Raw genomic sequence first — 26,958 nt, forward strand, 5'->3', positions numbered from 1 at the left:
AGAAGGTTCATCAACAAATTCAATCTAAACTTGTGCCTTTACTGGCTAAGAGAACATTCGGAAAGGAATTACAGTAATCTAGAAAGCTGGAAAATCCACAGTGGAAAGCAAATTTGAGCCCATAAGTGAAACAAATTTGAGCCTATAAGTTTAAGCCAAGATGGTGTTCCTGGAGAGAAATGTTTACTGAGAGCCCCATATTATAAATACCAGACTTCTTATAACTATGTTTCTCTAGTGTGATTAAACGCTAGCCTTAACCAAGCTTAAAGTTAGTCTAGACTGTTTCCATTTTGATTTGAATTTTATGTGCATTACTAACTACTAAATGAAAAACTATTTCCCTTAGAGGAAGGGAGAGGTGGTGATGGATATTATACTTCATGGAACAAATTCAGTCATCAGAATTAATGACTGTTTTTTAAATGAAAAGGAATGGTCATTCCTTCTACTCCCTTGGAGGCTTGATCTCATAATGTAGGATCATTTTCTCACATGATGATTCTATCTTTGAGGGTTACCAGTCACTAAATATCTGTAGACATCAGAATTACAACACTTACAGGAAGAGTCAGTAACTCACAGGCAAGAGTTTAAGGTTTCACCTGTGTTATGACCAGACAGAGTTAGATAGAATGATCCTTTTTAGTTTGTTTATCTCAGGATGAAATTTTGCTCTTTAGAATAAATACAATTGTAGACAGTAGTCTCTATTTCTTCCTGACTGATTTTGGCGTGGGATGTCCAAGCAGGGTATCATGGTAAATTGGTCAGTTTCCTTCCTACCTGGGACCATAATTAAAAATAGGTATACGAATTCCATTTTTTTCTTTGGAACAGCTGATTTAAAGCTCTTGAATCAGCATGAACGATCTCTTGGGATATGGTACCTACTGTATTTTCTTTATTGGTAAAGTCAAAACTTTGCTAATAACCAGTTTTTCAGAGATGCAATAGAAATCACAGGAGAAGACTCATAGAACATTTGCTAGCTCCTTGATGAACAGCAATATTAGCAGATACTTAAAGAAAAATCTGAGTTCTGGTCAGATTTCATGGCTATTGGTCATTTTACAAACACACGTGGGGGAACCAGGTTTATTCTAATTGAGTTGTCTTAGAAGCTGAGGGAAGCTGGTGGAATATTTAAAGTGTCAGTGAAAAAATGGCCTTGTCAGTCAAGTGGCATTTTCCTTCCCCCATTTGGGAGGTGTGGTAGAGATGAAGAAAAAGGACATCACCTGCTCAGGCTGGCATTTCCTGAAGGGAGAAAAAAATTACTGCCTCTGTTTAGCTCATAACCAGTTGGAGGATGAGTCAGCGAGAGACAGAAAAAGTCTTTAAGGTGAGCAATCATCTTTTGGAGCTGGACTGAGGCTGTCAGAGTGGAGAACAGACAGGTCTCATGTCTACCCTTGAGGGACAGGGACCCTCAACAGTCATTTGCTCTGCCTCAGGGTGTAAAATTGTGAATTACATATGAAAGTAATATTTGTGATGCTCAAATGCAGTATAGCAATGAGAGCAGAGATTTTCACGTGACTACTGAGACTGCAGATTTAGTAAATGACTCCATAGAGTTTCCCAGGAGGTGCAGTGGTAAAGAAACTACCTGCCAAGGCAGGAGACACAAGAGATGTGAGTTTGATCCCTAGATTGGGAAGATTCCCCTGGAGGAGGGCATGGAAACCTATTCCAGTATTCTTGCCTGGAAAACTCCATGGACAGAGGAGCCTGGTGGGCTACAGTCCACCGGGTCACAAAGAGTTGGACACGACTAAGTGTGTGTGTTGGAGGCTATGCATGGAGATGGATCTGGGAGTGGATGCGCCTTCTGCCTGCCCTGTAAAAATGCTAGTCTCAAGGTAGGCATTCTTTTTGGAGTAGTCTAACACTGGGCATCGGTGAAGACGTCACCACAGACGTCCTGAAAAGTAGATAGAGATTCCAGCTCTTTCAGAAGTGCACGTAGCTATTAAATGTGGGATGCTGAATCAGATGTTTTCAGAGGCAGATCCCAGGGTACCATTTCCTCTGTCTCCCCTCTCCCTCCCACTGCGTCTTCTCTAGTGGAGACTAACCTCATATGGAGAAGGCAAAGAAATCCCTGTACCAAAACTGGCCCTTCAATACCAGGAAATTCAAAAATTTCAGGAAATTCCTTGAACTACTGATGAGAACTGACAAACAAGGAGAGATACCTAGGAGGTTTCTCAGTAAGATGGTCAATCACCATGTTGATGTGGCATGTTCAGTTTAACTGAAACTTTTAAATTGCATTTATTGCTGCTCTGAGGATAAGAATGTGCTGAGGAACCTCTGCTTCCAAGCATGTGGAATGCTGGTAAGGATGGGGTCTGGGAGGAAGCTCTTTTCTCTATCTTTCATGAAGAGAAGGACTGTTCTGTTTTGTTAACTATATTCCCAGCACCTGTACAGCACATAGGAGGGCTTAGTAAAAATATGATGATTAAGTGACTAAGTTCTTAATCTTGGAGCATTATCGGATCCCCACTGATTAAGTTTTAATGTGTGTACGGAACATCTGTGGATTATGTCCAGATGCAGACAGACTCTGATTAGGCAGGTCCTAATTAGGAGTGGGGCCTCGGGCTCTGCATTTGCTGTATGGATCCCGTTCATTCCGAACTGTGTATTAAGTGGCCAGGGTATGAGAGAATGGTGCTCTTTCCTAGGTGCTGATTATGTTCCAGGCATGGCATTTAGGAGGATTATACATTGTTTCACGCAATCATCACAAAGACTTGTTGTGTAGATACAGTGTCTCTGTTTCCAGGTCTGGAAAGGAGAGTTTGAAAATGTTCAGGGACTTTCCAACAGTCCCAAAGATAACAAATGACAGAGCTAGAGATCACTGTGGAAATGAGAAAGTCTCTAGTGAAAGCTAGGCATTATTATATTTTTAAAACCTTTATCTACATTCAGGGTTGGTGATGATCAAAGACTACTTAGTGGTACATTTGTTTTCACCAGGAATTCATTAATGAGGCTTCAACTCTGCATTTTAATGAGAGGTTATTTATCAAAATGTCTCTCCCCATGAGGGAAATACGTATCACCTAGGCAGGAAATCTAGTTAAGAGAGATCAGTCTTGTTGAAAAGATGTTCAGAATTGAAGTACTAGAGTCTACAATGCAAAACGTGTCAGCTAATGCAACATTTGATAATTCATGATGGCCATCTGCTTCATCCCAGATGCTTGGGCTGGGGGAGCTGGAGGTGGGGAGATAGAGATGATAAACTCCTTATGAGAAATCGTCCATCCTTTGCACATACTGCAAAGCTTTTCGTTAGCATCATCTCAGCTGGCAGTCAAACAACAGAGGCTTTTGTCTTGTATAACAATTACTTAGAAATGAAAATGGGACTGGAAGGATTAAAGTCAATAGATAATAATTTTTCAGAGTCAAGATGTAAAGGATAAATCCAGTAATCATGCTTGCTTTCTTGTGACCGCTTATCAGTGACCCCAGTGTTTGGAGAGAGTGCTAGAAAAGCAGCAGCAATGTTTTTTCCCGAAAGCTGGCATATGGTTTGTCCATTTTACCATAGGCATCTGAAGTCCCTCCCTTGGAGACTCTGATTTGTTTCATCATGTGAGGGGGCTGGGAGTCTGCCTTGCTTTGAGTCCTTAGGGAATCCAGTGCCCATGAGAAGAGACATGGGCTTATCCCTCAGGCCTCTCACATCCTTAGCCCATTCATAAGCAGGGCATTACTAAACTGTCAAGAATAAGTAAGATGATTTCACTGACCTGTTGGCTCCCAGCCCAGAGCCGTTTCCGACTGGTCACTGGCTCTATTGCTGCAGGGATTCTAAAATAATGGTGAAATAAGGAAGCGATGCTAAGCTTCCACCTTTCCAGAAAGAGTATCATACTTTATTTCTTCCAATACTCAGAGCTATTAATGTGTCAGGATGGGCAACAGTGACCGTGTCCCTGCTACTGCCTGTTTGCTTGTAAACAAACACCTTGCCCAGGCAGGCTCTAAATGGTGACTGCTGCTTTTGTCTTGTGTCAATACCTAAACCAAGCAAAACTTACTTTCTTGGAAGTCGAAATCTAAGTAGAAAAGGTCGAAGTTTGTAAATTTCTGGCTGGTTGCAATTTTTTTCAGCGTTTTGGAGAGTTGTTCTGCTCTCTGAATACAAAGGAAACAGGGAGAATTTCATGAAACCTAGACTTGGGCTTTAGGGAGATAATTCAGGCAGAATAAAGAAATCAATAGTTCCCACTCCCACCCCCACTGCAAGTCATCAGCAGAGAGCAGCTCTGCATATTAAATTCTGTTCATGCACAAATGGCCAACTGTTAAAATTCATTAGGAACCAAATCAGTGCAAATTAAAGTAATAAGATACCATTTTCTCCCCATGGTATTGTCAAGGAAAAGATGAACAATTGTGATAATAAAGAGTATTGCCATGGGATATGTGATTGAGAATGTCAATTTGTTTAACCTTTCTAGAGAACGGTTTGGTGATATGGATCAGATCTGGTGTACTCTTTGACCTAATAATTTTCTAGGAATTTATCTTAAGAAAATAGACATGCCACACAAAGACATACATTTTTATATATAAAAAGGTTCATCACAATGCCATATATCATAGTGGAAAATTAGAAACAACTCATATATCCAACACCAAGGGATGATATAAACCATGATATATTCATGCACTCTGTATTCTAAAATGATTACAAAATAACGATGTAGAGGAAGAATTATGAACATTAGAAGGTATAAAACAATACATGTGTTCTGATACTATGCAGGCAAAGTCCCCAAAATATGAAAGTAATACTGGAAAGACATACATATTAATTTTGGGTGGTGAGATTTTGAGTGATTTTTGTTAATGTTTTTTGTATTGTTTTACATTCCAAAGTTTTAAAAAATTGAAACATATTTCCCTTGTAAAAACTTTTAAATAAATTCCTTACAAAGAGATTATTTACCATCTGTGAAAGAAATGTGGGAACCTTTTTCAGAGAAGAAAGGAAGGCTCTGGGGCATCTGGTCCTCCCTTGCCTTGGGAGACTTCCAGCTCTGTGTCTACCTAACCTTGCTCACTTCTCTGATTCTACAAATATGTCTAGGACAAGCTTTCACAGACATCTCTGTGTGTGCGTACATGCGTGATGTGCATCCAAGAGAGGCACACAAAGAGAAACTGGCAAGATGACAGGCTCAGGGAGGCAGAGTGGAGAGACAGGGCACCCCACATTCTCTTGGCTCCTCAAGCATCCAAGAGTTTGAATTTGTTTTTTTTTAATTCACCACCTTGGAGGACATTGCCCTGCCAAAACCCCATCCCCAGTGAAAGTCCTGCAGCAAACACAGGGAGAGAATGCTCAAAGATGGGATCAAAGGACCCACAACAGCCCTACCTCTGAAGTGAGAGTCCGCAGCGTCTTGTTGGAAGACATCCAGCCATGGCAGGGGCTGACCTGAGAGCAGGAAAACACTTTGAATACAGAAGAATGGTGCGAGTCGTGGGAACATGACCTTGGAAGCAGTCAGCGTGAGCTCACCTGGAGACAGTTGAGGAAGGAGTAGAAGTGCGCGTAGGTCACGTCCTTGTTGAGCTGGCCTGGAAAACAGAGGGATCTGGCCTGTGGCACGCACTCAGAGATACAGCAGCCAACGAGGGACCCTGATGGGTGATCCTGCCTCCCTTGAAGGAGGCTGGGGTCCCCAGGGATCTTCCCGGGTTTTGCACTTGGTATTGCTCTTGAGGAAGCCTAGGTTTTCCTTCTTTCTGAGCTCCCTAGACATTGAGACCCAGAGTTGGGGAGAAGCCCTAAGGAGTTCACTCCCATCTTGAGCTCTTGTCATGGGCTAGGGCAGGACTCCAGGGAGAGGGATACAGGGCACCATATGGACCAGAACACCACTAATGAAGGACTTGGCAGAGCAGCGGGTTTCTCCCGGCAATGGTATCAAACATGGGGCCCAGGGAGCATGCAAGGTGTAGTTGACCAAATCCTCCTTTTGTGTCTATGAAACACTGAAGTCTGACCCAATTAAATAAATATTCCAATTATGACAGGACAATCGAGTGTCTGAAGGTCTGATCATGCTCTATTTTATAGTTTGGTGAACTGAAGGTTTCCGCAAGTGCTTGGGCAGCCATCGAATGGGAGCAGCTAATGTTATACCCCTTCACGGCCCACAAGTTCTCTTACATGAGCCCTCATTCATAGATAGGCTCTATTTTTGGTGCTTTTGGAGCAAGTTAAAGAAGTACATAAGAATAAAGTGATAAGCACCAAATGCAAGCTCATGCAGAGTCTTTCCAAATATCACCTCTAGATCCAGAATCTGGGGGCATAATTTATTTTCTCTTCACACCTCCCACCCCTGGCCCTTCCACCATATCCCCTGCTCCCCACCCGCTCCCTCCCCTACTTCACCCCAGAGGCAATTCAACTTTCATGCTGCAGCTGGGACACAAAATCCAGGCTCTCCGGCATTTCAGGGGTGAATGACTGATGTCTTATCCATTAACACTTCTCTCACGCCCGAAAAAATAAAGGAAAATAATAGGGCCTATCTCGGAGCGAAGAGAAAGATTGAAGGTGATAGAACACAGTCTTATTTTTCACTTATACCTCAGATCAGTTAGACTGAAAGATAGATTCAATTTTCTTGTCGTAGGGGAAAAATATATTATGTCTCTGTGTGGGTGAGTGAATCCCAGGACTGGAAAACTGCAGGCTTATTATCGCCATTAAAGTCACAGTGACATGCGGGGCCTTCTCTGTGCTCCGAAGGTGTCTGCGTTTTCACATTTTAGATGAATCCCAAGCCACTGGCTCTTGTCTTCACTTTTATTTTATGGACTCCACATGGAGCTCTCAGCTCCCATCTTTCTCCAAGATCCCGCTCTCCGTCACTGAGTCTGCTTTCCCTGTGTGTGTGTGTGTGTCTGTGTGTGTGCGTGCGTGTGTGTGTGCATGTACTTTTGCAATTTGCCTCTTTTCTGCGTGTGTCCCTGCCTGTCTCAGCCTAGCCCAGCTGCAATGACTGACACCTCCAACCTGCATCGCCACCCTTAACTCTCCACTGCCGGGAGGCCTTGGCTCTTGCTGACCCAGCCCCTGAGTGCCAGCCTTTCCTCTGCCATCTTGTTTCTTTGTTGGTACTGGGGCCATGTAACAAACCTTAGAGAGCTTGGCTGGGGCCCTGACAGCCTGCTTGGCCCTGACTCTCACCCAGTGGCCTCTCTCTGTCTTTCCCCTGCCTGGTGGCTGAAGTCTCTTCAACCTGCCGGAAGTGGCACCTCATGCCTGATCACAAGAAACATTTCTACACCATCTTCTTCCTCCTCTGAAAGACTGGACTTCACTGATATCCACAGGGACTGGAGTTTATCCTGCTCCTGGATGCTGGAGAAGTCATCTGCTGTCTCCCCTGTGGGGGCTAAGCCGATCCATAGTCTTTCTGCGTCCCAGCTTACTCCCCTCTTCTTGCTATGCTACTGCCGAGGTCCCAGCAAACGTTAGGATGAGACTACAAGGCATATCCTCCTTCTGGATCATCTCCTAGTCCCTTTTCCTTCCCCTCTATGTCCTGGCTATTCTGGTTCTGTGTCTAATTGGATCAGGTTGATGGAGAGGAAGTTCTTAGGTGAGTAGGTAGGTCTGTGGATGGGATAAGGGCATATTAACTGTAGTTAGAAGATAAATAGGAGAGATGTAATGGGTTGGTTTCCCTTCTCTCTGGTATTTCTGCCTATTAAAGGTTAGGGTGTCTGGGTCTGGTCTAAGATCTTTGGATCTTCGTTCCCACAAGACAGGAACCAGCAGTGAAGCAGGTTAATGCTGGGTCAGTCTCAGGGCTTGGTTGCTTTGCCCAGGTTAGGGTGAATCTCGTCTTAATCAATAGACAAACACCTGAGTCTGGTTCCCGGGTCATAGTGCTCCAAAGATTGGAGGTGGAGCAGAAACAGAATGGAGACAATGCGAAGGCAGCAGCCCCCTACTCAACCGTGTCGTCTTACGTGAGTTAGGAGCCTGCCAGAGGAGGAAGGAGGATGCTGGGTAAATCCCACCTCCTTCCCCAGTCTGTCTAGGAAGGACCCTGATGCTTCTTGAGGAATTCAACACTTATTTCCCATGGCAACCAGACAGCAGGGATAATTTAAGATATGAATAATAACTGAAAAACATTAGACATTTTAGGTGGTTTCAACTTTCTCCCTAATTGGATCCCCCTCCCCCACCCCAATGCACCAAACTAGGGTTGTTTATATAGAACACACTTGTTCCACCTTTTGCTTTAGTGCTGTGAAATGCTAGTCTAGATCAGCGGCTGGAGGGAGGCTGTTTGAGGATAAGACAAAGCCTAGGGCTGGGTTTCTCAGCCTTGGTACTGTTGACAGTCATGGTTGTGGAGGGGCTGTCCTGTGCACTGTAGGATGTTTAGGAACATCCTTGGATTCTAACCCTTGGATGCCAGTAGCACCCTGTATCTCCAAGTGTGATATGGTGGGGTTGGGTGGGTAGTCCCTGGATGAGAACCACTGGCTGAGAGAATCCTCCAAGTGATTGAGTTCCTGATCAATCACCTTTTTCCTCTCCTTGCTCTCTTCCAAATTATGTAGAGTCATTTGTAAATACTATGGTTGAGTCAAGGGAATTGCATGGCATATCTGAAAAAACTTATGTATGCAGTCTAACTTCAGTTCATGGAAAAGGAATGGGATTTGAAGTCAGAAAACCCAAAGTCAAGTCCCTAGTGGTGTGAGAGAGTAAATTGGGAGCACATTTCCCCTGCCTCCAAGTTCCCTTCTCTAAGCATTTCTTAGTGTGGGTGAAATCTAGGAATCTGAAAACATCTGTTGTGCCATGCTTAGTCACTCAATCATGTTCGACTCTTTGGAACCCAGTGGACTGTAGCCTACCAGGCTCCTCTATCCATGGGGATTCTCCAGGTAAGACTACTAGAGTGGCTTGCCATGCCGTCCTCCAGGGGATCTTCCGAACCCAGGGATCAAACCCAGGTCTCCTGCATTGCAGGCAAATTCTTTACCATCTGTGCCACCACGGAATCTGAAAATATCTGTTAGGGGAACTGAAATTTTCATCCCCAATGGCTCAAAGAGATATTCTCAGCCCAAGTGGTTGTCCTTCACATGTCCAGGGCAGCCCAGAATGGAGTAAAGTTCACTGTGTAATCACACGATCGTTTCTTCAGGGTGTGGTCGAAGCCATGTGAACAGGTGGAACATGCTTTCCTTATGAAAGGCTAAACTATGTTTTCTTAGACAACAATAACATTCATAGTATATTTCATAACTGAAGAAGAAAATTACTTTAGTCCGTTGGTAGGGAGTGTGGTATGTGGACATCTCCTATCGTCCCCCAGTAAGGGGAACTCAGTGAAGGGATCAGAGCCCTTTGAGAGCTGGTTAGAGAGTCTCTGCTCTTTTCTTGTGTGGGGAAGGGTGGAACTTGCTGAGGGAGGTAGTAGGGAGGTTAGATTAAACAGGAACTGCAGGAAGAAGCAATGGCAAGCCACTCCAGTACTCTTGCCTAGAAAATCCCATGGATGGAGGAGCCTGGTAGGCTGCAGTCCATGGGGTCTCAAAGAGTCTGACGCGACTGAGCGACTTCACTTTCACTTTTCACTTTCACACAATGGAGAACGCAATGGCAACCCACTCCAGTGTTCTTGCCTGGAGAATCCCAGGGACAGGGGAGCCTGGTGGGCTGCCATGCATGGGGTTGCACAGAGTCGGACACGACTGAAGCAACTTAGCAGCAGCAGCAGGAAGAGGACATGAGAGGACTGAAAAGACACAGGGATGTTACGGATGCAAGGGAAAGCTCTCGCCTCCACCCACTATGGAGGACACAAAGGAAGGAGTTTCGGGTCACCCCCCTCTGAATTGCTCATCTGACTCACAAGAAACTGCTTGTACCTCCAGGGTTGGTCTAAGGAGGCAGACCTGGCAATACCAGGGAAGGGACAGTCTCTTTCCATGAGAGACTGGCACAGGTGCTGTGGATATGGGGCTGAGATGATGGTCCCCAGGCCTCTCCCTGTAGATGCCTCTCTGAGAGGCCTGAGGCCAGCGCTTCCCATCTGCCCTTTGTTTAATTTTCTCTAGTAACACTCAGCCTTCTCTGACTTTTGGAATCTTTATCCCACTGTAACCTAAGCCTATGCTGGCTGAGATTTTTGACTATAATGTTCACTGATGGTTACACAGTGTCTTGAACAGCACATAGCATACAATGAGTATTTTTTGAAAGGACATTCTTCCCTGAAACACAGAAAAAGAACCCTGCTACACCCAGGTTACATATACAATAAGCTGTGCAACATTTGGCAAGCTACCCAACCTTTCTGAGCCTTAGTTTTTTTCATCAATCAAGTGGAATGAACAGAAACATTTATCCTACAGAATTGTTTTAAGGATCAGTAATGGCAGCTCTTCCCAAGGTGAATTACTACTACTTGCCCAATCTTTGTAAAGCAGCATCTGGAATGCTACACATGCTATCAGAAATTTCCTGGAACTTTAAAGCATTTCAGGGCCAAGAACTCCAAGAATGTAGAAGCAGGAACCAAAGCTTCTGGAGGACTGTGTTCTGTAGAACTCCCAACTGGTCACTAGAGTGCACAGAAAGTAAAAGTGAAAGTCGCTCAGTTGTGTCTGACTCTTTGTGACCCCACGGACTATACAGCCCATGGAATTCTCCAGGCCAGAATACTGGAGTGGGTAGCCTCTCCCTTCTCCAGGGGATCTTCCCAACCCAGGGATTGAACCCAGGTCTCCCACATTGCAGGCAGATTCTTTACCAGCTGAACCATCAGGGAATCCCAAGAACACTGGAATGGGTAGCCTGTCCTTTATCCAGCAGATCTTCCTAACCCAGGAATTGAACCAGGGTCTCCTGCATTGCAGGTGGATTCTTTGTCAGCTGAGCTACCAGGGAAGATTCAGGGTGCACAGAAGCCATTAGAATTCTGGCCACCAGGGGCCGCTCACCACTGAGGTCTGGAGAAATCCTTCCCTTGGACTTACTTGTCCCCTTTCTGTCTCTTGTTTGGACTTCGTTGGCTTGTTCTGTGTTCTGTATCTCACCTTCAGCGAAGGAGTTTCCTTATTTAAACTCGTACCTTTCAATTTGTCCAAATTCTTTACTAACTGTGTCTGCCCTGTCTGACTTTGATATGGTTCTGGCCACCTTTGGATACTGACCTTTAGATCCTATACCTGGGTACTCTCTCCTTGATTGGTTCTGGTGACATTTAAGGTGTATTCTTATATAGTTGAGCTACATATATTTGAATTATGAATACACTGACATTGTTAAAGAGTAAAAGAATCTCTGATACCAAGAGGATGATATCTGTCATGCAAATGATCCCAGAGAAATCTTCCATCTGGTAAGCCATATAAAATAACATGACTGTCATTTGGCAGGTGGGAATCTAGATACTGCAGAGTCTGCATGACCTTGGAGTACAATTTCTCAGGAGTGGTCATTTCTGGGAGAGGATCAATATTCCTGTTGGCAAAAGAAACAGAAAACATCTTAGTAGGTTATAAGGATAAATGCATGCAAATACACTTCCCTGCCCATGACACACACACACTCTCTCTCACACACACACTGATTATTTATTTGCAAAATATTTCTGACTTTAGGACTCTCTTGTGATTAGGAGGGCCACTGACAGGTCTGGCCTACGAGTTGTGAGCAGCAATGGCATTTGTCATGTTTGGTTGTATGAGAGCCAACATACATCTGTGTCTCTTTTGGGTATCTAGGATACCCTTTCTCTTTGCCATGGGCCTGAACAATGTTCTAGAAGGCAGCTGCTCCACCAATGAGTACCGGAACAGGGCTCCATGGTGATCCTTGATGGACAATGTAGTGTGAGTGAGTAAATATTTATTGTGTTATGCTATTAAGATTTTAGGGGCTGTTTGTTCCTGCAGTATAATGTCACTGATCCTGACTATTGCACACAGTTAATGGAATCAAAGAAGTCTGGTACTGCTTATTATTTGTTTGGCGCTTTGAGATCTGCAACTTGGCCTTTGAAATTTTTCATATATATCATAGTCAGGGAAACAGACTTTCACTGCAAAATGAAGTGACGTTATGTGTCCATACTACATCCTTCCTTTCTGCACTAAATGTGAACTTTCATGAATTTCCTGATAGACTGCTATTCCAGACTGTACCCCTGCAACAATATCTGTCAGCAGACAATTCAAATTTTCATCACTGCCTTTCTCTATGTGGTAGTGCTTGTGCTCTATAGAGGATATTTAAAATTTAAAATTTTATTTTTATCTTTTTGTTCCATAAAAGTTAGTGAAAACAGAAAATGAAAGTATTGAAAGTATTATAAGAGCATGGTCCTAAAATCAAAGAATTTAAGACAAACATGTAAATCATAAGTGAATTAAAAGTAGCAAATCTGTATAATAGGCTCCACAGAGTGAAGTAAGCCAGAAAGAAAAACACCAATACAGTATACTAACACATATATATGGAATTTAGAAAGATGGTAATGACAACCCTGTATGCGAGACAGCAAAAGAGACACAGATGTATAGAACAGTCTTTTGGACTCTGTGGGAGAGGGAGGGGGGGGATGATTTGGGAGAATGGCATTAAAACATGTATAATATCATATAAGAAACAAATTGTCAGTCCAGGTTGGATGCAGGACACAGGAAGCTTGGGGCTGGTGCACTGGGATGACCCAGAGGGATGGTATGGGGAGGGAGGTTGGAGGGGGGTTCAGGATGGGGAACATGTGTACACCCGTGGTGGATGCATGTTGATGTATGGCAAAACCAATATAATATTGTAAAGTAAAAAAAATAAATAAATAAAATTAAAAATAAATAAATAAATAAATAAACAACAACAACAAAAAATAAAAGCAGCAAATCTTTAGCTTCAATGAGACATTTTTTAATTTAAGCTGGTTGATTTATTTTCATTTGTCTTGGAAAAGAGCAAAGAACAAAGATAAGAAATGTAAAAAATACTAGAAATAAATCATTGAAAATTTCATATAAATCTCCCTTCTTTTCTTTGTTTCTATCTTTTTTTCTTGTTATGTTTAAAAGGCAAGGTACAAATAGGGATTCTAGAACATTTTTTGGATTTAATATCTAAGCCTACTATTATTTTTGCACAACTGATTTTTGTACAAGCCCTAAGTACACATCAAATTTGACTTAAGATACTAACCTGCATTAACCTGGGAGAGAAAATAGAATTTTCTGATTTTCATCTACTCTTTAGGCTTTAAACTGCCTGTTGTTAATCTAAATGGAATCATGTTCTCTAAGTTCTTAAAATTTCAGATTTACCTAATGATCCTGTCTATGGATTGAATAGCATCCCTCAGACTGTGACCTTATTTGAAAACAGGGTCTCTGCAGATATAATCAGTTGATATGAGATCATACTGGATTGGGATGAGCCTTAAATACAATCGTTAGGGTCTTTTTAAGAAGAGGAGAGACGCACGTGTAGGGAAGAAAGCCATGTGATGCTGGAAGTGGAGACTGGAGTGAGGCTGCCACAAGCCAAGGAATGTTGAGGATTGCAGGGAGCCACCAGAAGGATGAAAAGACAAAGAAGGATTTTCCATAGACACTTCAAAAGGAACCTGGCCCTTCCCACACCTTGATTTTGGACTTTTAGCCTCCAGCGCTGTGAGAGAATGTTTCCTTTGTTTGAAGTTACCCAGGTTGAAGTATTTTCTCACTGCCACCCTTGGGCGTTAAATGCAGATTCTAAGCCAGAAAAAGTAAGTTCCTGACTCACAGGTTGGACCAGACATACGAGACATGGGAAGAGGGAATAGAAAGAAGTCCCGGGGGTATTCATTATTGTCACTTTTAAGGGACCTGCTCCTAAATGGATATCGGTGTTGTCATTTTGGAAGGAATTTTTCAAAATGTATCAAAATTTGAAGTTGGCTTAACTATTAACCTTGATTGACATTTCTCTTTTGGGAAATTGTCCTTTAATAATGTTTGCACAAATGTGCAAAAATGTACATACAAATATTGCAGCATTTCTTGGAATAGAATAAAATTGGAATAACTAAAAAGCCTGGCTACCTAAATTATAGTACACCCATGCAGCCATTCAAAGGAATGAAGTATCTAGATAAAGGTGATTGTTGCATATGGCACATTCTGAATGTACTCAATGCTACTGAATCATTCACTTTAAAATGGTTAATTTTACAATATGTGAATTTCATCTCAATAAAACAAAATTTTTTAAAAGAATAATCTAAATGTATTAACATGGGAAAGACTGATGAAAAGTATTGTTGATCAAAAAGAACAAATTGCAGAGCACTAAGCATAATAATATTTCATTTCAATGAATATTAATCAGCCTGTAAGTTAGAATTTGAATAGAAAAAAATCTGGATGCAAATACAGGAAGCTGTCTCTATTGGTTAGCTCAGAGCAGGCTTGTGCGGGCTGGTAGGGAGTGACTCTGGCATAACTCTCCCTTCCTAAATCCTGTATTATTTGAACTTCTTACAACAGATGTTATTTTGTGATCAGAGAAACAATCCAAATGAAAGGGGTCCTTGTATCATTTTATTCTTTCTAAAATAAGAAAGAAAACTGAGTTTTAATGGGAGGGGCAGAAAACATTGTCATCTTATGCCATTTCCGCTCTATTTATTTCACTTGGCCAAATAGACCTTTCGCATTGTTGCTATCCCGAGGGTGACAGACTGAGCATGCGTGTGAGGGTCACATGGGCCAGTTGTGACAAGCGTCATGTCCCCATCCAGAGGAAAAGGTGGAGTAGGCCTGATGTTTGGGGCGTTTGTTGCAGTCGGTGTATATGCTTCTACACTAGGTAATGAGTTCCTTGGACTTTGTGATAGAGATAGGAGGAAAGGGAAAAAGATGCCCATTTTACAAAACTCCAGCATGTAGAATAAAATTCTATATTTATGGTTTTTATTACTTTGGGAAAAATTATATGGTTTTATGAGCAAAAAGGCTCTGTAACCTACCAAAAAAAAGTACTCAGAAGAATTTGAGAATAGGTTGCCTACCTACTAGGGGTAAAAGACTGGTAAGGCTTGATTTGCAGATGTCCAACAGCACTAGAAGGACCCCAGTGTGTGGAGGGGATTCGGGCTGCCCCGTGGGCTTGTTCAGACCAGGAGAATCCACCCAGAGTAACCAGGGTTTACCTTCACTGTGTGTTTGGAGTGCAACAGCAGGGGTTAAACAAAGCAAGTTGGGGTCTGTGTCCTGTCTTCTGTCAGTGGTAAAGCTAGCATGCACACCTGTTAACTTTTGCCTTGGCATCTCAGGTTTTGTTTTTTCTGCTGATACAACAGCAGTATGGCACAGAGCAGTTACGCTGAGTAAGCCTCTCCAACCACCTAAAAGCGAGATGAGTTAAGAGGGAGGAAAGTCTCCCAAACTCCCTCTTTAATGATTCTTTTTTGGTTAGAGACACAACCCTGATGATAAACAAAGAATCTCAGCTAATTTGCATTTACGAAAGGGCACCTCACAAAATAAGCAAGCTTAACCAAAATGGCTTGAAATCAGAATAGAAGCCATGATGCTTCTGCTGGAACAGTCTCCAGTCATCTTTGCTACATCACGTACACCTAGATAATTTACATGTGTGCATTGCTAGGTATACCCTGTCATGAGCATAGCAAGCTCGGGCAAGTTCAGAAGGGTCTGAGTGGCAGATGGTGGGTCACTTCTTCTGGATGCCATACAAGGTCCCTGTGACTCTGTATCTGAAAAATTATCAATGCCACTTTTATCTGTGTACTCGTTTACTCATTGGAAAAGACTCTGATGCTGGGAGGGATTGGAGGCAGGAGGAGAAGGGGACAACAGAGGATGAGATGGCTGGATGGCATCACTGACTCGATGGATGTGAGTCTGAGTGAACTCCGGGAGTTGGAGATGGACAGGGAGGCCTGGCGTGTTGCAATTCATGGGGTTGCGAAGAGTCGGACATGACTGAGCGACTGAACTGAGCTGAGTACTAGCATTTTAGTGATCAAAGAGTTCCAGTGGTTTGGGAAACACCTCCCAGGCCTTGTGGGCATGCTAAGTCACTTTAGCCGTGTCCCACTCTTTGCGACCCTATGGCCTGTAGCCCACCAGACTCCTCTGTCCATGGGATTCTCTAGGCAAGAATACTGGAGTGGGTTGCCATGCTCTCCTCCAGGGGATCTTCCCAACCCAGGAATCAAACTAGCATCTCAGGTCTCCTACATCAGCAGGCGGATTCTTTACCACTAGCGCCACCTGTTGTCAAAGGCTGACTGGGCTGAGATGAAACTTTAAACTTCCCCAGGATGCTCTGGAGCCCATGTCAGATCCACTTTGCCATCCTGGGTTTGCCTGCCACCGTGGTGTTTGCATCCTTCTTCACCCACTGGTGAGCTCACACGAGTCACTCGTGGAGAGGTGAGGGGTTGCGGGGACAGAGCTTAGGGGAGAAGTATGAAAACCAGATTGAGAGACATGACGCTCATGCCAAGAAAATAACGAAAGACAAAATGGTGCCCAGCACATGCTGTCACATGTCAGGACCACAGGGCTGGGCTTGGAACAGACGATGAGCCTTGCCTTTGGGGTGGCTCAGACTCTGTCCTCATCCTAATGAATTGTGCCCGATCATGCAAAATAAGCCTCATGACTTGGATGCAGGGCCAGCCAACATCATTTCATTAGCCTGGCAGGTGTTTCAGCCAGATTGCACCTGGTTGGTGGCAGGTGTGCCCCTTCTCGAGGAAGAAGGCAAACAGACTCTGCAGAAAACATTGCCCAGAATCAGAGCAAGAGCCCAGAGACTTGTTGTGGTTGAGTGTTCAGATTTCACCCACAGCTAGTTTTGTGCTTTTGAAACATCCAGGTAAGAGAGGGCTTCCCAGGTGGTGCTAGTGATGAAGAATCTACGTGCCAATACAGGGGATGCCAGAGACACAGTTTCAGTCCCTGGGTCAGGAAGATACCTGCAGTAGGGAGTGGCAACCTGCTCCAGTATTCTTGCCTGGAAAATTGAGGCAGCCGTTTTCTCCAGGCCCGCCAGTTGTAACCACATTATTGACTTCCCACCCCAACTCTTTGAAAAGGCCTCTTGACATAGACGGGGAATGGGGTGGGGACTCACTGGGCCCGCATTACCTGATGCATAGAGGTCCTGGGGCCCTTAAAAGAGTATGTGGTCTGGAACATCCTGGCTGGTTGAGAAACTCCTTGGCCACCCACACTGCCACTGAGGAGGCTGGGAGAGAAAATGCCTCTGAGCAGGAGTTCTGTCCCTTCCCTTCTCTATTGGTTTTCTACCCTTGATTGGATGGAATGGATTGTTTTCTGGCAGCTGAACTCCTTGGAGTCTGTTATCTATCAGCACCTTGGCTGCTTCCTCTTAATGCAGTGCTGACCAGCTGTCCTGGATGACATCTGAAACAACGGCACTGCAGAAAAATGCTTTGCAGCTGGCGACACAGATGACCTCTGTAGGTGGCCTTGGCTCTCTCCATTAGGTAAAAGATATTTAGTTTATAATTTCTAGGTCCACTCTAAAAAATGGAATTAGATCCATTTCTGTGGCTAGTATTATGTGCTTATATATATGTATATGTATATCTATCTCTCTCTCTCTCTCTATATATATTTATCACATTTCCAGTAATTATGATATTCTTTTCAGGGATGTCGTGTTGGGATATTGGGGAAGGTTTGTGGTCACCCTTTATGAACTGAGGCTCTTGAGGCCACTCTCATTTCTCAGCACTCCTATTGCTACCCAAGCCTCTGCTGCTGTGGTTCACTCATACTTGCCCTATTTCCAGGAATTTTTTCTGTATCACTCATATTCTGCAGTTTTTGAAAGCAATGATAGCAAAAGCCCAAGTAAGCTGGGTGAGTTTAAGCCAAATCAAGTAGAATTACAATGACAAAGCTAAATTTGTCTATTTTACTTTTTTTTCTTGAATTCCTGATGCTAAAAGCTATTTTCCAATCCTGACCTTCATTCATTTAACAAGTACTTATTACCTACAAGAGTTTAAAGAATAGAGAAAGAAGCAGAGAACTATCATCATCATTAAAAAAAAAAAGAAAAGAAAAAAGTCAAGCAAATATCCTAAAAGGTTTTTCAGGACGAACTTATTATGCAATGTGTTGCTGGCTTGAGCTTTTTATGAAATCACTTTGCTCATTTGGGGTAATCTCCTCCACCTTGATGTTCTGGCAGATGGGAGGTATAGTTGCCATCTGTCTTTATTTTTCTAACCCCTCCACAGGACGTTGCAAAATGGGCACCGTGGGGACACCCCACACAGCCAACTCTATTCTTTCACCCAAATGCTTACTGTTTATTTGCCCAGACCCCCCGGGGGGAAGAAGGCTGGCGCAGGTCTCTGGCTGATGTCTACCTGCCCTTTAGCTCCTTGGAAAAGGAAGAGCAGGGCCAGGCTGGAGGGACCTCTGCATGTGCAGCTTCTGCTGAAAACATGCAGTTTCAGGGATTTGGGGCTTTTGCACTAGAAGTCTTTCTGCAGGTGTTTTTTACTCAGTATAACTGGCTTGTTCTCTATCCCCTCCCGGGGGATAGGATCCAGAGAGTGGAGGGGCACTGGCTGATCTGACCATAGGTTTTTTTCTGTTCTTTGATGGGACTGGGGGCTGAAGCTCATTGCTTTACCTTTCATAAGCTCTTTGAGGTCAGGGATGGTGGCCTCTTTGCCAGTGTATCCTAGAGCCAGGCACAGAGCTTGGCACATCGTAAGTGGTCAATACATACTTTTAAAAGCACGTGCATAAAAGAAAGCAAATGAGACAAGTATGGATTGTAGAAAGAACACAGAATTTAGCCAGAGAACCTTGCTGGGCTCTCATCTTTGCTTCTCACTAACTATGGAAGTAAGTTTCTTAATACCCTTGCTGAAACTGTTTCCTCATTTGTAAAATGGAGCAATAGCCCTTGCCTCTTAGAGCTGCTGTGGGGATGAGATGATACAGAGAGTGGTGTGGCTCTTGGCTCATGGAAGGTTTTGGGGGTGTTTGCTATTTACTGGAGACTACCAGGTGGCTCATCACAGAGCTAACTTGAGTCCCCAGAATGTAGCCTTGGCAGACTTGGGATTCTGGGGAGAGTGGTAAACCAGCCTAGGGGCTGCCAAGGCAGGGCACATGAGTATCTCTGGGTTGCAGAATGGAATCTCCTGCCCTGAACTCACTTCACTGATTAGGCCTCCACCTCCTTCATCATAAGAGTTCTGAGGCTCTCATGGAGGTTTCCATGAGGGCAAACACAATTTCATAATATTCAACCATGTTTTTAGCACAAGCTTAAAAAGCTCTTGGTGAGTGAAGTACAGAAAAGCAGAAGGTGGGCAGTGAGCAGGGTGGCCTGCTTTTAGTACCCCTTGGGTTGGAGTCCAGCTCTGCCATCCGTCACTAATTGGACAAGTCATGCCCCCTCTCTTGGCTTTGCTTTTCTGTTTTCCAAAATGATGGGTGGGTGGCTACTGGGGAGTTGTTTTAGATATGATCTCACCTTTTTTTTTTCTTTTTGGCCATGATCACAGGACAGATGGCATTCACATGCGTGGCATATTCTTAGGGGTATGCACAGACTTTGAGAAGCCTTCCAAAATGTTGTGGGGGAACGAAGGCATTCAACATTTTGAAATCACTACTGATATTAGCAGTTTAGCAAAACCACTTTCTTACTATGGGCCATGGGCACAGATAGGATTGGCTGTGAATCATGTGTAGGTTTCTTTGCAAAGCTCTAAGTCTGTGCTATCTCAACCATACGAGTAAGTAAATCAGAAGATGAGTGAAGAAGCTGTTCTTATGGGATAGCTGTGATTTTGCTTTATTTTATTTCAAAAGTCACGCTTCTCAGTCTTGGATTTTTGGCTAGCAGCAGCATATTTCTTGTGATGTAATTCAGAGTTGATCATGACACACCCATTTGTTGTGAAGCAGAGCAAAGAATTAATGGGATCAGATATTTTTCAGAGGGTCTTTCAGCTTTACAGGTTGATTCTATTGAGTCGACATGTGTCCAGAACTTGTTAAGATAGGGAAGCAGGCTACTATAATGGAGTGGAGATGAGGGGAAACTCAAAGAACCTTCCAAACATTTTTTAGTAACTCACCCACTGCAGACATCATTTCCAATCATGGCATATATGACAATGGCTGGATAATCCAACAGCTGGTTCCTAGATAAACTGAGAAACCATAGATGGAAGTTGAATATCGAACACTTGGAAACCTAGCTTTGGAACCAACCAATATGAGAAAGAATCTTTAAATGGCCATCCTCTGGGTAACTTTTTGCTATTTTTCTTTCATTCTAGTGTCTCCATTCCCACTTCCCCTCTTCTCTATAATCTTTAACTCACTTCTCCATTAGGAAAAGACCACATAAATACATACCTACATTTAGAGTAGGTTGAAGTCTCCAGTAGGGGGACACGCTACCATCTTTCACAATATTTGTCATCAGTAAATCCAGATCAGTTTCCTGAGGTACTTATGTCCAGATGTGTAGGACATTATGACAGCTGTGGACATAGTCAACTTTGAAAAATCAAGGATTTCTCAAGGTTCCTATTCTGGACACCCCAGGCCTTGCTAATGAATTTTAAGTCAAATATGAGCAAAAACTTGTTTTCTCATTCATAAAGCAGGAATAAGAAGCAGTCTTTTTTTGTCTTTTTCAGATACTTGGGCCAGACCTAAGTTTTACTCACTTTGTATACATTTTTATGACCCTTTTGAAAGTATACATGTAAATTAACCATATCCTGTGGTCACTGGCCCAAGAAGTGAAAACTTCCCAGTGTTTGGAGAGTGACTAACAAGTTATGGATGTTCAGTATAAGTGGCTACTGGATAATAACAGAGAGTTTTTTTTTTTTTTTTTTAATTTTTCAGAATAGAAACCCAACCTAAAAACAACTTCTTATATCCCTCCCTTTTCCACTTACCTTTCTATAAATCTCTCCAGGTTTTGGGAGGATGCACCTGAATAGTTAAAATTGAGAAAATAATTAAAGTTAATAAATCCAAGTCAGCACTATTAGTATGAGAATTAGACTGATGGACGGAAATCATGGAAGAACCATTATTGTATGGTCAAAGGTCATCCAAACCATCATACTGATGAGAATGACTTCATCCTACAACTTTCTTAATGGGCCTTCTGTTTACTTGGCATTATATTAACATAATCCTAACATTTTTGGATTCATAGATTTAAAGACATTTACTGAGCGCGAATGGGTACACTTTCTAATAGATGTGAGAAAAAAGTATAAATCTATCAGCAGAGACAGAAACTATCCACAGATTAAGGAATGAGTTAGGGAATGAGAGGGACAGTAAAAAGGATTGTTCAAGAACTGCACATCTCCCTGGAAATCCCCATTTAATAGCCTGCTGGTGTTCCTGCTCACTCCTGAGGCTCCTCCTGACTGGCTGGCCTGTGCAAGAGTCAGATTGTAGAGCTGATTTATTTAAGCTCCCATAGTGACACATATCGGAGAAGGCAATGGCACCCCACTCCAGTACTCTTGCCTGGAAAATCCCATGGAGAAGCCTGGTAGGCTGCAGTCCATGGAGTTGCGAAGAGTTGGACACGACTGAGTGACTTCACTTTCACTTTTCACTTTCATGCATTGGAGAAGGAAATGGCAACCCATTCCATGTTCTTGCCTGGAGAATCCCAGGGACGGGGGAGCCTGGTGGGCTGCCGTCTATGGGGATCACACAGAGTCGGACACGACTGAAGTGACTTAGCTGCAGCAGCAGTGACACATATGACTTCATTCCCCTATTCTTGATACCATCAATAATGAATCTCTTTTATGAAAATTGTATTCATTGAATGTCCTTTTTATTGTCAACACTCTGCTAAACACTTATTAATTCATTTAGGCCTTAGCACCACAGTACGAGGTAGCATCGTGTGTGTGTGTGCGCGCGCACGCACGCGCGTGTGCTCACATGGGCGTGTGCGCTTGTCTCTTGCATCTCTTGCACTGGCAGGCAAATTCTTTACCACTGTGCCAGCTTGGAAGCCCTAGGCATAGTAGGTCTCCATTTTATAGAGGAGGAAACTGAGGCTCACTTAAAGTGACTTTCCCAACGCCACATAACTAATCATTTGGAGAGTTGCACTTCAAAGTCTGTCCCTTCTGTAAGACTGAGCTCTGGTTCCCTGTGTGACACGGCTTCTCTAGACTGAGTTCACTGTTTCAAATAAGTTCTGTTTCTTTGTCCATTGGAAGATAGTCTGCAGTGATTAGCGAGTAATCCTCAGGTGTGTGGTACAATTTAAGTGGCAAGGGAGATTTTCCTGTAACTTCTAGCCTTGGAAGCTTGGGGGGAAAGCCAGTGGGTTTCTTGTGGAAACAAATGGGCAAAAGGGCAGTGCACAGCTATTAGGAACTAACTAGCCCATGTCCCCTCAAAATTGTGTGACCATGCAGGGTAGGCCTCCTTTTCCACATACAACTAGATACAAGCTATATGTGCAGCATTGATGTTCTCTTGACTGATTCAGGAATTATGCATAATAAATGAATATTGCTTTATTTCCCCTCTCATTGTGGTAAAATATACAACACATAAACATAACCATTTTAATCCTTTTTGAGTGTGCAATTCAGTGACATTAAATACATTTACATTGTTATGCAACGACCATCACTATCCATTTCTAGAATTTTCCCGTCATACCAAATAGAAGCAGTCTCTGATAACACCATTCTATCTTCTGTTGGTATATATTGAACTATTCTGGGTACCTCAGATAGGTGGAATCATACCTTACTCATCTTTTTGTGTTGGACTTATTTCACTTAGCATAATGTTCGCAAAGGACCTCCATTTGTAGCCTGTGTTAGAATTTCCTTACTTAAAGACTGAATAATTTTCCATTTTTGCACATACCACATTTTGTTTATCCATTCATCTGTCAATGGGCATTCGAGTTGCTTCTACCATTTGGTTATTATGAATACGCTGCCTATGAACATCGGTGTGCAAGTACCTGTTTAGGTTTATTTAGGTTATTGAAATCATTGGACCATATGGCAATGCTACATTTAATTTATTTTAGGAATCGTCATACACTCTTTGTTTCCTTTTTGTGGTGGGGCTTTCCTGATAGCTCAGCTGGTAAAGAATCTACCTGCAATGTGGGAGACCTGGGTTCTATCTCTGGGTTTAGGAAGATCCCCTGGAGAAGGGAAAGGCTACCCACTCCAGTATTCTGGCCTGGAGAATTCCGTGGACTTTATAGTCCATAGGGTTGCAAAGAGTTGGACACCACTGAGAGACTCTCAGTTCAGGGTAGTACTAAATGTGCACACAGACATGCAAATTAAGAGCCGTCAGTTCACCTTAGCATGTAAGCATTCGTTCACCCTCTCCATTCATTTGTTGAGAACCTGCCATATGCCTGACACATAGTAGGGAATTAACAGGTGAGTTGGACACAGCCTTTATACCTGAGGATTACCATCTATGGGGGCAGACACACGACTGAGCACTAGAGTAAGGTTGAGTGCAGATCCAAACCAGAAAACTCAATGTGATTTGAGCCTATTATCTCTGCTCAGAGAAGGTGCCAGGTTTTACAACACTGAGTCCTAAACATAGACTCGAAGTACTTCTGGGCGTGAGGTTGTTCCCTTTTGCTCTCAAGAGGGAAGATAAGAAGGACAGCCACTGGGAGCCTACAGTGGCTGACTCATCTTATCAGCTGGGCCCTTCATTCAGTGCCAGCTCCAGGACTCTCAACTTCCCATTTTCAGTAAGATAATAAATCAAGAGGTGTTTAATTCTCACTCTTTGATTTTTTTCTTAATGAGAAATGAAAACTCAAGCCATGAGTGGGAAAAAAAAAATAAAGGGACAGGTCAGGGATTGTCAATAATTTCCCTCATTATCCAGAGTACAAGTGGGAACTGAGGTGCAGAGTACCCACAGAGCTTGAGGAAAATGGAAATGAAAACCTGTCATGGCATGCCATATGGAGAGCCCGTGCCTGGGCCCACATCCCCTGATCTCTCTGCTGCCAAGACAATGATGGCAGGCCAATGGCAAAGGCTTGAGGTGGGTTTAAAAGCAGCAATCACAAACATCCACCCAAGGAGAGAGGAAGTATGCATGCTTCTTTACCCAAATGTTTATTTTTTTCTGGTGGGTGTTTGTAATAGGAGCAAAGAATTTTCTTTGCTCCAAAGTTGTTACACTTCCATGATTTCCATTTTCTTTTGGAAATCTCAGTTTTATGGGATTATGTAATGAGTTTACATAATTCCCATGTTACTTTCTCTTCTGAGCCCCCCTTTCCTGTAGTCCTGCTACTCTTCCACCAGTCAAATCATCATTTGATATCTCTCTCCCTCCCAAGCTCTATTTTCTCTCTTCTCCTGTATGTAGACTTCCTCCAGGCTGCTGATTTTGTTGCTGCTACTGCTACTACTATTACAGAAAATACTTAGTAAAGCAGTTGGAGCTGAAAGATGTGAGTAAAAGAGAAAGATAGCTCCTAGCCTGTGGAATGTGGCAAAACAAGAGCAGCATTCAAAGAACTGGAGATGCCCTTAAGAGGTCCCTACCTGGTCTCTACAGTGATAGATCAGAGAAATGGAAAAGCTCTGACTATGAAATAGGGACATTTAATTTATTTGTCAAGGTAGTCCAATGGAGAATCTACCTGTCATCAAGAAAGGAAAGAACAGTGTCCTTACTGGCCACAAGTCTGAATTTTGGCTCATCTTTTTTTTTTTTTTCCTTTGGGCAGTATGGTCATTTTAACAAATATTAATTCTTCAAATCCAAGAACTAATGGATATCTTTCCATTTCTTTGAGTCATCTTCAGTTTCTTTTATCAATGTTTAATAGTTTTCAAAACATAGGTCTTTTACCTCCTTGTTTAAGTTTATTCCAAAAAAAAAAAAAAAGTTTATTCCTAGGTATTTTTAATGCAATTTTATTTTATTTTTTTAAATTTTTTTAATTATTTTTTATTTTTTATTTTTTTAGTCCATAAGACTGTTCTATACATCAGTGTCTCTTTTGCTGTCTCGTATACAGGGTTATCATTACCATCTTTCTAAATTCCATATATATGCGTTAGTATACTGTATTGGTGTTTTTCCTTCTGGCTTACTTCACTCTGTATAATAGGCTCCAGTTTCATCCACCTCATTAGAACTGATTCAAATGTATTCTTTTTAATGGCTGAGTAATACTCCATTGTGTATATGTACCACAGCTTTCTTATCCATTCATCTGCTGATGGACATCTAGGTTGCTTCCATGTCCTGGCTATTATAAACAGTGCTGCGATGGACATTGGGGTACACGTGTCTCTTTCCCTTCTGGTTTCCTCAGTGTGTATGCCCAGCAGTGGGATTGCTGGATCATAAGGCAGTTCTATTTCCAGTTTTTTAAGGAATCTCCACACTGTTCTCCATAGTGGCTGTACTAGTTTGCATTCCCACCAACAGTGTAAGAGGGTTCCCTTTTCTCCACACCCTCTCCAGCATTTATTATTTGTAGACTTTTGGATCGCAGCCATTCTGACTGGTGTGAAATGGTACCTCATAGTGGTTTTGATTTGCATTTCTCTGATAATGAGTGATGTTGAGCATCTTTTCATGTGTTTGTTAGCCATCTGTATGTCTTCTTTGGAGAAATGTCTGTTTAGATCTTTGGCCCATTTTTTGATTGGGTCATTTATTTTTCTGGAGTTGAGCTGTAGGAGTTGCTTGTATATTTTTGAGATTAGTTGTTTGTCCGTTGCTTCATTTGCTATTATTTTCTCCCATTCTGAAGGCTGTCTTTTCACCTTGCTAATAGTTTCCTTTGATGTGCAGAAGCTTTTAAGTTTAATTAGGTCCCATTTGTTTATTTTTGCTTTTATTTCCAATATTCTGGGAGGTGGGTCATATAGGATCCTGCTGTGATGTATGTCAGAGAGTGTTTTGCCTATGTTCTTCTCTAGGAGTTTTATAGTTTCTGGTCTTACGTTGAGATCTTTAATCCATTTTGAGTTTATTTTTGTATATGGTGTTAGAAAGTGTTCTAGTTTCATTCTTTTACAAGTGGTTGACCAGATTTCCCAGCACCACTTGTTAAAGAGATTGTCTTTAATCCATTGTATATTCTTGCCTCCTTTGTCAAAGATAAGGTGTCCATATGTGCGTGGATTTATCTCTGGGCTTTCTATTTTGTTCAATAATAAATAAATAATAAATAAATAAATAATAAATAAAAAATCAATAAAATTAGAAACGAAAATGGAGAGATCACAACAGACAACACAGAAATACAAAGGATCATAAGAGACTATTATCAACAATTATATGCCAATAAAATGGACAACGAGGAAGAAATGGACAAATTCTTAGAAAAGTACAACTTTCCAAAACTCGACCAGGAAGAAATAGAAAACCTTAACAGACCCATCACAAGCACGGAAATTGAAACTGTAATCAAAAATCTTCCAGCAAACAAAAGCCCAGGTCCAGACGGCTTCACAGCTGAATTCTACCAAAAATTTAGAGAAGAGCTAACACCTATCCTGCTCAAACTCTTCCAGAAAATTGCAGAGGAAGGTAAACTTCCAAACTCATTCTATGAGGCCACCATCACCCTAATACCAAAACCTGACAAAGATCCCACAAAAAAAGAAAACTACAGGCCAATATCACTGATGAACATAGATGCAAAAATCCTAAACAAAATTCTAGCAATCAGAATCCAACAACACATTAAAAAGATCATACACCATGACCAAGTGGGCTTTATCCCAGGGATGCAAGGATTCTTCAATATCCGCAAATCAATCAATGTAATACACCACATTAACAAATTGAAAAACAAAA

The 26,958-nt window shown here is 42.4% G+C and overlaps 1 protein-coding gene across 1 annotated transcript in view; it reads right to left on the minus strand.

Moving 5' to 3' along the window:
- AOAH (acyloxyacyl hydrolase) overlaps window positions 1-26,958 on the minus strand; it is a 188,208-nt gene that overhangs the window by 18,943 nt on the left and 142,307 nt on the right. Inside the window, exons 15-20 of the mRNA XM_027539535.1 lie at window positions 21,042-21,078; window positions 20,205-20,279; window positions 11,376-11,548; window positions 5,558-5,616; window positions 5,414-5,473; window positions 4,068-4,164 (exon numbers count right to left, since the gene is read on the minus strand). Coding sequence (XP_027395336.1) covers window positions 4,068-4,164; window positions 5,414-5,473; window positions 5,558-5,616; window positions 11,376-11,548; window positions 20,205-20,279; window positions 21,042-21,078 — 501 coding nt within the window. The remainder of the gene's footprint in view (window positions 1-4,067; window positions 4,165-5,413; window positions 5,474-5,557; window positions 5,617-11,375; window positions 11,549-20,204; window positions 20,280-21,041; window positions 21,079-26,958) is intronic.

This window comes from Bos indicus x Bos taurus, chromosome 4, assembly GCF_003369695.1.
Source record: "Bos indicus x Bos taurus breed Angus x Brahman F1 hybrid chromosome 4, Bos_hybrid_MaternalHap_v2.0, whole genome shotgun sequence".
Lineage (NCBI taxonomy): Eukaryota > Metazoa > Chordata > Mammalia > Artiodactyla > Bovidae > Bos > Bos indicus x Bos taurus.